Raw genomic sequence first — 11,415 nt, 5'->3', positions numbered from 1 at the left:
GCTCCGCGGGCAGTCGCTGCCGCCCGCATGGAGACCCGGCTCCTCCTCGGGGCGCTGCTGTGCGCCTGGCTGCCCTCGGGTGAGTGTCCCGCCGGGCAGGGAGCGGCGTGGGATGGCGAGGGAGGGCGGGCAGGGCAGTCCTGGCCATCGCTAACCTGCCGCCGTTGCCTTGCAGCCCTGTCTCCGTGGGGTGCCCGGGCGCAGCTCCCCGCCGAAGGGGACCCCCCGCTCCCCAGGTGAGAGCCGGCCGGGCACAGCGGGACCCTTTCCGGGCTGGGCGGGTGGGTGCGCTGCCCGGGCCGAGCCAACCCTGCTCTTTTCTCCCCCCTCAGCCGAGGCGGCACCGCGGGACCCCGGAGCAGGGGCGGCCTCGCCGCGGCGGTGCAGGTGAGGGTGCGGGCTGGGCAGAGCGGATGGCGGGCGGGTACCGCGGGGCCGGGCGCTGCCACTCCTCCCTTGGGGGATCAGGCCACCGGGATGTGCGGCTTCCCTCTGGGGAGGCCCCGGGAAGACAGCATCCACCACATTGCCTCCAGGGCTCGTGGGGCTGATGAGCTCAAGGTGGTGCCGGGCTTCCCAGCGCCGCCGCCGGGAGAGACCCCTGTGAGGGGGCTGGCTGTGCAGGACAGAGGGATGGGTGTTCTGGTTGTCATCAGGATAATGTGCTTCTTGTATCTTGCTTCAGTATATCTGTACATTGCTGTGACACCCTCAGTAATTTTGGTGGCTGTTCTCCTCTTGGGGATTCTTCAGGGCTTGCCCTCGAATGTGTGTTTTATCCCAGCCACGAGGAGTGTCAGTCCTCAAAGTTTAGTGTTTAAGCAGCGAGAGAAGATTGCATGACTGTATCTAGAGTTTTAGCTTGTTCCAGAAGTTTTGTGTTGTACGAAGCATCCTTGCTCGAGGCAAAGCTGAGGTCTAGTCTGGCTCATCCAGTAATAATTGCTTTGTGGAAGCCTTTTTGCCTCTCAGTAGAGGTAAAGGAGCTGGCAGTATTGGGTATCTACATCACTGCACTCAGGTTTTTGGATGTGGTTTATCTTGGCAACTCGACTGTGTCACTCATGGCATGTTGCTGAAATGTAATTAGGGTGTGTGGTTCCCACTCCCTTGTTTGAGGGTGGGAAAAGGGAGGATTGCTTTGTAGTCCTTGTTTGTGGCTCCTCAGAGGGAGTCACCTTTCTTTCTGCTTTCTCCCTGCTCTTTCTGGGAAGCGCTCAGCAAAGAAAAGATTTCACATAACTGCAAACAAGTAACCAGCTCAACCACCAATAATAGCAAATACTTTTGGATTTAGGTTCTCCCACGAAGAATTCAAGATCTAGTAATACATTTTTTGTTTCTTTCTGGACTAGCCTACTGAACAGAAATCTTCAGTAGGAAATACGTTTAGGAGGAAGGAAAAAGAAAACATACTGGAGTCTTGAATAGAGTGTACGTTTTACTTTATGGTGGAGTTTTTTGGGAATTTTATAGTAAGCCAGTATGAAGCAATGGTCTTACTAAAAGTAGTAAATTTACTGACAGACTGAAGAGACTTTTAGGTGTCTTGTTTATAGCTGCTGATTTCTTTGTTCTTTCTGAAAGGAGTCTGGAATGGCAGTTTATAGCACTTCACCTACGACAATGTCCTTGTCTCAGAACAGGAGAATTCACAGTATGAAATGTGGACCATCCAGTAAGTTATTTATGTTTCTACATAAAGTGACTTCAGCTGTCCCTTGTTTTCTGTGTTGTTTAATCATTCTTAGGAAGAAAAAAATCCTAAAATGGCTAATACAGGCCTTAATGATAAGGAGGCTCTACCCTGTTTGGTCTCGAAAGTCCCCAGGAGAGTGGAAATTTGTCATGGAGCTTCACCTAACTTTAAGTTTACACCTGGTTCTGTTTTGATTACTTGAAAGACTGTTCCTAACTGCAGGTTTTGTAATAAAGAACTTTCAGAAGGAAAATCTGCTCTTGTAGTGTGATACACATAACGATGTGGATTGCTGTCTAGATGATACTAAATTGTGTCCAGTACCTCTTCTGTGCTTGGAGATTTTTTGTTTGTTTGTTTTTGCTGAGGTGACCTACAGGTGTTTTCTGTGTGATGATCTATGGGTTAGCAGGATAAGGTCCTTTTGGCCACCAGCTTGCAGCAGTGGGCATTTGCTTGAGGAATGGGCATCTTTGTTTTTTTGATTTTGTCTTATTTTCAGAAGTGAAGTGGATAGGCTTAAGTATCTTTGGTGAAGGGTAAAGATCCTCTGTGTTAGCTCTGCAGAAGGGTCTGGGTCATGCTTGTCTTGTAGAAAGGAGAAGAATGAAGCAAAATAATTCAGAGTAATTTTAGTTAGTGATGCAAACCCTCTTAGTTTCTCTTCAGTCAGCCTGACCACATTGGATGTGGGACCTACATAATAGTGAATAGTCTGGATGTGCATCCCATAGCTTTATGGCACAAAAGGCAAGACTAATGTGTGGAATGGACTCTTTATCAATTGTGATTAGGGTTGTGTCATCTCCAAAAGCTTTTAATCCCTTCAATACACACTGTTTTCAGAAGCTTTTGAGGAGCATGTAGCTGAATGTGGAGGAAGGATACCAGAGTTTAGAGAAGCATAATATTGCTCCAAGAAAAACTATTACCTATGAATCTCTCTCCAGAATATGAAAAAGTTGTAGATATATTGTGTATGATAAAATTGATTTAGAAACCTAGCACTCTGTACTAGTAAAAATTCCTCTGTTCTTGAGGGTTGCACCAACTAAGAAGTTGTTATGCTCTTCTTTTTATACAAAATGAAGCAGCTTACAAAGAGAAGATATGCAGATCATGCTGAGAAATTTGTTGTCATAATAATAGTTTGTTTCACTGGGTTTAGTTTTTGCCTAGCGAAAATTTCTTTAATGGAACTACAAGATTTCGTTTTTTGCTTCAGGTCTGGAAAAAAGATGTGTTATTGTTCAAGTGTGCAGTAAAAACCATGGACATAAACTCATTGCAAGACTTCTATTAGAAAGCTTTTGTCAAGGGTTTATGTGCAAGTTTATGGTTTATTTTCTTAAATATGCCTAATACTTAAGAAATGGCAGAACAAATTTAGAACGAGGGAGAACAAAATGATTGTAAATGTCTTATGCTAACTCATCACATGGCTAAGCTTCTAAAGGAGGGTGCAGTTATGATGGCAAGAATTAGGTTTTATTGCTCTCTGTAGATGTGATAGTACAAACTTTTTTGTTTTCTTTCTAATTTGTATTTCTATGAGGCAAAGATATTCCATATGGATTTTCCATTTCTGATGTACTTGTTTTGGAAAGACAATGTTGTTGAAGACATGCCTTAAAAATTATTAATGATTACCTGTCCTTGAAGGCAAATAAAATCAGTATTATTAAACTCTTTTAAACAGTGGAAGTTTCCTTTTTAAATCACAGTAAATTAGTGTGTGGCAAATGGAGTCTATTTTTGTCTGTGTGTGTGAAAGACACATTAAAAAAACAAAACAAAAGAATAATCTGATCTGTTTTGTACAATGCTCTAAATAATTAGAAAAATAGTTTTCATTTTGGTCTCTCCAATTTAAAGAGAGATGCAAGCTGCTATAACTCTGCCCATGGAGTGGGATTTGCAAACGTCTGGGGATGTATGAAATAATAAAACTTTTTTGTTTAAAAAACCTGAGCAAATAGAAACCCAAATCAAAACAGCAAGGTGGGCTGTCAGCTGCTTTCTCTACTTTAGCAATGTCTCTAAGAAAATTATTCTTTGAAGTACTTATAAGTTCACTATAATCACAGTTTTATATTTCATCCTACTACAGTCAATTCTTGCTGCAATACCATTTTTTCTTGTATTCTGTTACTCTATAAAGATAAATCAACTTGTTTTATGTGGAATGAATGCATGACTTGTGCAAGAGATCTCTTTACCTTTGTGTTGTGTTAGTCAATTGAAAGCATTTCAGAAAGTGAAATGTCTTAAGTCATGTCTTACCTGTCACTGGAACAAAAAAGTTGGTATAGCACAAGCAAATGCCAAGAGATAAGTTCTGTGTTAGTTTCTTGTAGCCAGGGAACTTGGGATTTGAAATGTTTATCAGAAAAACTGGCGAAGTTAACAGGTAGTTTACATAGCTGTTAAACTTTCTTCCACACAAATATTTTTCAGGCATAATTAAAAAACAACAAACAAATGTAAAAAACCCCAAACAGAAAACTCCTGAGCTAAAGCATTAAGAACCTGGGACAGGCAAACCAAATTATTTCTGGAGGTATTCAGGCTGCGGCTGAGAATTTCTAACATTCTAAATGCTACAAATTCTCTGGTGTTGAAATGCTGTAGCAGGCACGAGACACTGTTACCACAGAAGATGCTTGTCCCTTGCAATGTGTGCTTGAGAACTGGTTTCAGGAGGTGTACCAGAGCAGAAAATATGTGGCTAACTGGAAGGCTCTTGGAACTGAAGGGCTAAAATTACATCCTACTCACTCACCTCAGAATCCCAAAGAGGTAAATTTGACATGCTAGAGCAATGAGGTACTTGGCCTTGGGCTGTATTGCATCCTGCTGAAGCCTGTATGCTGGGGAAAACCTGCAGACAGGTGCTTTCGAGGACTATGAAGCTGAAGGGTAAAAAGTAACGCAAGAAATACTGGTTGTATTAATTCTCCCCTAGCTGAAGGAATACTGAAAGCTTGCACCTAGAGAAATGTGCAGTGGAAATTATGCAGAGTTACAAAATACAGAATTTCAAGGTTGTTGACTGCAAAAATTTAAATATTACATTTTAAGCACAACTTCTGCTTTTTTATGTGTGGCTCTAGATCTAATTGAAGTTTCTTGCAAATTCTTATCCTGATCTGCTTTGCTTTTTCACCTTTCCATTCAAGAATAAAATTTGTTGATTTTTAAATAATTCATAATTTTAATACTTTGATTACCTTCAGACTCTTCAAGTGAACTACTCTTCAACTCTTGCATAGAACTTTTAAAATGTGTGATTTTTAAAGGATTCTGAAAAGTATGATTCCTGTCTATTTCTGTAAATGACTCCAAATCTCTAAAACTGTTTGGGTAAAAGTTGATATCTAGGCAGAATCATAAGAACTGAGGGCATGGGCTGGACCTTGTATCTGTCTTGCTTAAGCAAAAATTTATCACTTCAGATCTCTTAATTAATCTTTTGTTCTTAAACTTTTCTGTCCAAGTGAATCTAGTAATGAATGTCCTGAAAAGAAACCTGTGTCTAATATTTTGCATTAAGCAATTTTTGTTCATGCTGTGTTTTAAACAGTAGAAAAAATAGTAGCACAAGGAAGTACTAAATGTTTTACTGAAAAACACTCATAGGAAGGTACACATCAGGCACAAATACTCAAGAATTAATAGTGTACTGGTGATAATGGTATGTTACCTTGAGGTCAAACCTGGGCTTGAGCATCTGTATTCATGTGATAGTTAAAGCAAAAATCAAGAATTTCAAAGTTGATGTGCATGGTAATCTGCACAGTCAGAAGTGTTCTTGAATGAAAGTGAAAAAACTTTAGTTTACATATCTCTTTGATGTAGTATCTTTTGTGTGGAATACATAGAGAAGATTTCTTTGCAGTTACCTCCTTGTGCTCCAAGAGGAGAGCACTTCTGTAGTGACTGTATCTCACTTCATGCTGAAGGGCTCCACACTATATAAATTACTTCTTTTATTCCTAATGAGCATGTCAGATCAGGAGACCAAGTCATGGATGAGCAAGCCAGGACATAGCATTCAATTAGAACTGAAATAAGTTCAAGGGATCTTAAGTATTCATTGGAGAAGAAGTAATGTAAGAAAGCAGATAAAGCTAAATGTGCACAATATCAGAGATGCAAACCCACTAAATACATTGCATCAATAATAAATAGTATTTCAAAACAAGTATGTATTTTGATGAAGATGCAAGATGCCTTTGAACAGCTGTGATGATGCTACTAAGGAATGTCTCTGTGTGAAGGTTGGACACTGCTCTGCAGAATCCCTTGTGGGAATGTGCAGATGGGCTGGATTACAGTCACACTTTTTCAATAATGGGCTCAAGGCTCTGCTACTGCTCATAGAAGAATTTAAAAGGGGGATGAACTGAAAAGGGGGTCTATGTGCTCAAGGGACTAAAACAGCCCTATCCATGGGGCTGCAGCCTGTTCAGTAATTACCAGGGGGTTAGAGTATTTAAGCTGAGAACAGCAGAGAAGAATTCAGACCTGTGCTGCAAGATGATGCCAAGTCTTCACCTTATTTGATAAAGAAGGAATTTGAGGCTAGTTGCTTCATCACAGCAGTGGTCATGCTATCAGGGTGATTTGCAAGTTCTGGTGGCAACAATGATTGGAAATCCCATTATTAGTTACGTGAGTCAAATCATGCTGTTTAGGCTTCCCATTTTCTGCTAGAAAAGTCTCACCAGTTTTCAGTTTCAGATTCCAACCCAGTGCACTCAACTGGCGTAATGTCAAAGGGGAAAGAGGAGCTGAGGAGTTTTTAATAGGTGTCACCTTCAGGTAAATGAAGGACAAAATATTCTTCTGTAACTTTCCTAATGTTAGCTTTTACTTAATCTTCATGTATTTTCCCTTTCTGCAAGTATTAAAATTTCTCGCATTTCTAGGGGAGATATAAACTTTTGATGTGGTCATCTGTGTTATCTTACTTGGAGAGGTCATATTCCTTTAACAACAAAGATTAGAATGAACCCCTTGTTACAGGATATTTTTTCAGAATTCTTTAGGAGGTATTTCTGTGTTAATGGAGCAGAATTGCATGATTAAAGGAGGTCACATTTACAGTAGTAGGAGTGCTAAATGTGATCTGAAACAATGCTGCTTTCCTCATTACCTTCTTAAGGATAACTAATGTTTGCACACACAACTGTTCTATGCAGTGTAAGGAAAGACAGTTTACAGTGGTGTAAAAAGGGATATAAAATACAACAACTAAGATTGTCATACTTTCTTAGAATCATAACACACAGAAGAGGTCTTTATAAAGAGGAAAATGCTCATGATTGTGTCATTTGGTTTTTGATTCAGATTTGACTAATACCCTTTCTCTCTAAAAGAGAGCCAGGGAGATCCTTCCCAGTGACAGCAAGGGTCCCCAGGTCAGCTGACTGTTTGCACAATATGAGCAAACATGGCTTGAAGCAGGTTACCTGAGCCATGCTTAGAATGGAATCATTCAACCCAAAACATCAAAAGGGGGCTAACTTCCTCTACAGCTCAGAGGAACATGACTTGCAGCCTAATAGCATGTTATTGTAACTGGGCAGGCAACAGGGCATAATCTTAGAGAAGCAAAGAACAGAGACCAGGGCTCTGGTTACACAGGTCTCACAACACTCAAGATGAAAGAGATCAATGTCTGCCTCTCTTGACAAGAGGAACAGGCTTTTGCATTATTGACAAGATTGGTCACTGTGAGCATGTAAATGAGATGGCTCAGTCACTGTAAGTAGGGACCTTTCGGCATGCTGCTTGCATTATTTTTATTGACCTCACACTGGCCAGGCAGGGCAAAGAGCTGGATAGTTGGGCTAGCAGGCAAAGAAGCATTGCCTTTTACTTTGTCTACCTGCCTTGTTCTTTTGAACATGGCTTTTATTTTTTATTTGTTGGTGGGTAAGAGAGTGCTTGTTGAAACCAAAGGAATCAAAATTAATTGTTTGGATATTTTGAAAGTCTTTAAATAATTAGTTAGTATTTATAATGGGATTGCAAATGGAAATGGTAATGGCTTGAAGTTGAAAGGGAGTAAGTTTAGATAAGATATTAATAAGAAATTATTTGCTATAAAGGTGGTGAGACACTAGAATAGTTGCTAAGAGAAGGAGAGGATGCACCATCCTTGGGAGTGTTCAAGGCCAGGAGGGATGGGGCATTGAGAGACCTGGTCTCGTGGGATTGGTTGCTTTTTTAAGCTACCAAAGAATTAGAGATGATCTTTAAGATCCCTTCCAACCCGAATCATTCTATGACTATTTTTCAAGAATGATGTATTTTTAAAGATAAAGAAAAGACTGGTTTCTTCTGAGTAGCTTGTCTGCTTTCTGCAACTAAAGCAATCTCAGTGTGTATTCTAAAGTACAAAAACTACTATGATGGCATACTAGTAAATTATTAAAATTAAAATAATTTCCTAAACAGACTTTATGGGAGCAAATATTAGCAAAATAAGTAAATGGATCACAATTGTTAAAAAAATATTTAATGACAAAGTTTAAATTTATTAACAGCAAACTTTGTTTCTGCTTGTGTGTCTTTTTCTTTAGACTGTGAAAACTTTTGTTGTATTTTGATATGGATCTTCCCAGGGAAAATAGGAATTAAAAAAACCCATCACCTCCCTCCCCCAAACCCAAAACTGTCAATTGCAGGGATCTGTGTCTTTATGCGAAATGTTCGTGGTTGGTGTACTTGGAAACTGTAAGATGGAAGGAGGGCAACAGGTAAAGAGACACATCTGGGTTTGGAACATCTGTATTTCTAAGGCAGTCTGCTCTCATCCTGGCAGAGCTTACCAACAGGGTGTTACTCATGGAAGGATACAGGCACTGGGCTTCTTCGTGGTGCATTGTGGTGCAGTACTTGTTCACTTCCTCTATTCATTACTTAGAGGACTGAAAACATGTCAGGCTAACAGATGTCCCAGACATTTTGATTTTGCTTCTCTAAATGTGCAGTAGATTTATTAATCTGGCTGTGTAACTTGAATTGAAGCTATCACAGTGGGTTTCCTTTTTGTTGGGCTGGTTGAATTCTCAGGGACACTAATGCTAAGTTAGCAACTCCTATCATTCTCAGAGTTACATTCCAGGAAAGAACTTGGTCTTAAGAAAGAAAACTATCATAATTTATTTTTTACATGCCTTGATTTTTTTCCACTCAGATTCAATTACATGTTTTAATGGAGGTGAGTGTGTCTACAGAGAGCTGTGCAACTGCAGTCGATTTAATGCGACGGGACCGAGATGCCAGACAGGTGTGTAAAGAGAGAACTCTGACTGGGTTTCTGGGATTGCACTCGTGCTCCCACTGCTGCAATGACTACTCTCTGCCTAAAGGTTCCCTTCATGCTGTAGCATTTTCTCCATCTTTTCTTTTATGTCATTATATTTCACAGCATGTTGGCATGCACTGCCCCATCTCAACTCCTGTTTGTATCAAAAAACCAGTGCTATGTCTCAAGTGACTCTCCTTTTGTTAGTGTATAACACAGGTGCTGAAAGAGATCATATATGCAGGACATGGGGCCAATATAATTTTGAAACTTTTGATGGACTCTATTATTACTTTTCTGGGAAATCCACATACGCCCTTGTGAGACACGCTGAGTTAGATGAACAGAGCTTTTCCATACAGGTAGGGAATGGTATTTCTACATTCCTTTGAACTGTTTGAGCATGCTAATAATGTATTCATTTTAAGAGATTAAAAATAACTTGAGATGATAACAGGGGGTTGTATCATGTAACCTATATGTGATTTTAACATGATGTGGACTACCAGTTATGATAGTGTAAAATGTAAACAGCTGGAATAAAGACTCTGTGTCCTTCCAAAGACTGCTTTGTTCACTCAAAGCTGTGAAAAGACCACTCCATGACCATGGCTCTGAAAACACCACTCAGTTTTTTCCACAAGAGGGGGACCAAACTTCTTGTTCCCATGCTGAATGCAGATTTGGTGGTATTAGTTCTGTTACTGTGAATTACAAAGAATTTGATTAAAATGTTGACTTTGTGATTTTATTTGGCAGGTGAATAATGATCCTGAATGCCATTCTTCTCCTTATTCCTGCAAAAGGTCCATTAGTTTATTCTTTTCTGGAGATGAACAGATAAAGATGAGCAGTGAAGTCACCTATAAAGGATTTGGGTAATTGCAGTTATGCTTCTAATGCTGTAGTTACATTGGAGTTAATATCATGGTACCATTTTGATAACAGAGATGTAAACTTATTCCTTGGTAGGCTGAAAAAGCACCCAGACCACAGCTGCAACATTTACCCTCCATTTATTGAGTAGTGTCTGAGGAAGGTGATACCTAAATCAGTGATATATAGAATTAAGTATAATCATTGGCATTCATGATTTTTGCTGTTATTTGCAAATTCATGTGGTTTAGTGGAGTTACTCAGTATTTCCATCAGGGATTTTCAGTTGTATGAGGAAGTCATTACATCAGCAAGTAATTTATTTTTAATGGTTACATTTTCTAATGTAATACTATTTTTGGTTCTGTGTCATTCCAGAGTACAATTACCTTATGTTATTGGAAACTTACACATCCAGAAGCTAGCTGGATACTTCCTAGTCAGGCACCAGTATGCCTTTACTCTGGCTTGGGATGGTGCATCTGCAGTGTACATTAAAATGGCGCCAGAGTACCTGGGCAAAACCCACGGACTGTGTGGAAACAATAATGCTGTTCTGCAGGATGATCTGGAAACCAGTTATGGTGAGTATTTAAGGTACTTCCTGCTCTGTAATGTGGTGGGTTTATTTTTCAGGTGAGCTAAATGTTACTTAGTATTTAGTTGTAATGCTGGTTGAATTTAAGATGGGTGATTTTTGAAATGGAAAATATGATACGGAAATACTTCTGCTAAGTGATACTTGGTGAAGAGAGCAAGTTTCAATATAGATGGGGCTGTAGGGAGGAAGATCTTAAAGCTGTCTTACTCAATTACCTACAGTGGTATTTGTGCTCCAGTTTCCTGGGACCTGAAAGGTAAAGTCTGTTTTTAAATGTTCCCCACCCTTTTAGAAATTTTCCAGCCTGTGCAAGCCTGAGGTATTGCTATTGGAAATAAATCAATAATTAATAAATCAAATTAATGAAAACTGTCAAATCCTGTTTGATCTGGCATTTCATTTGTATTAACGCTTTCAGAATTAACCAGTGATCCTTCAATGTCAACTTCAGACATTTCTGAAAGTCTTGGATTTCAGTAAATAATGAGTGAAGATATCTGTGAAATGAGGAAAAAAAAAAAAGCAGGGAAAAAATCAGGTCCCCTAAAAGTATCTCAAGTTAGGCTGTAAAAACTTCTGGAAGTCATTGTTTTGGGCTGTTTAACTGTTGGCTCCTCCTCTTGAGGATATTTCTGTAGAGCACTACTTCAAAGCTCAGAGAGTGAGTGTGGTTTCCTCTGTTGTTTATGCCTTCCATGCAGTTCCAGAAAGCACCAGCCCTGCTCTGTTAGCAGTTATTACCCCCACTAATACTTTGCTCACTAAATCAAGTTGTTTATATTAATACCAAGATCAAGGGGTCATTTCCCCAGAGACTTTCCTTTCCCCTCTCACCTTTCTCAGTGTATCAGTCCCTTAAAGCTGTGTTTGTAGCACAAGTGAATTCACTGTGCACGAGCTTTATCCACTTAGCTTGGGGAG

General features: G+C 39.9%; 1 protein-coding gene across 3 annotated transcripts in view; it reads left to right on the top strand.

Moving 5' to 3' along the window:
• OTOG (otogelin) overlaps positions 1 to 11,415 on the top strand; it is a 95,027-nt gene continuing 83,612 nt past the window's right edge. For all 3 annotated transcript variants that reach the window (XM_039553235.1, XM_039553236.1, XM_039553237.1), the window contains exons 1-8: positions 1 to 79; positions 176 to 236; positions 333 to 387; positions 1,588 to 1,678; positions 8,907 to 8,999; positions 9,225 to 9,379; positions 9,777 to 9,895; positions 10,272 to 10,477. In XM_039553235.1, the coding sequence (XP_039409169.1) occupies positions 28 to 79; positions 176 to 236; positions 333 to 387; positions 1,588 to 1,678; positions 8,907 to 8,999; positions 9,225 to 9,379; positions 9,777 to 9,895; positions 10,272 to 10,477 (832 nt within the window). In that variant the 5' untranslated portion in view covers positions 1 to 27. The remainder of the gene's footprint in view (positions 80 to 175; positions 237 to 332; positions 388 to 1,587; positions 1,679 to 8,906; positions 9,000 to 9,224; positions 9,380 to 9,776; positions 9,896 to 10,271; positions 10,478 to 11,415) is intronic.

Source organism: Corvus cornix, chromosome 5, assembly GCF_000738735.6.
Source record: "Corvus cornix cornix isolate S_Up_H32 chromosome 5, ASM73873v5, whole genome shotgun sequence".
In the NCBI taxonomy this organism is placed as follows: Eukaryota; Metazoa; Chordata; class Aves; order Passeriformes; family Corvidae; genus Corvus; species Corvus cornix.
Note: the sequence above shows the minus strand (reverse complement) of the source record. Positions and strands in the feature narration are given on the sequence as shown.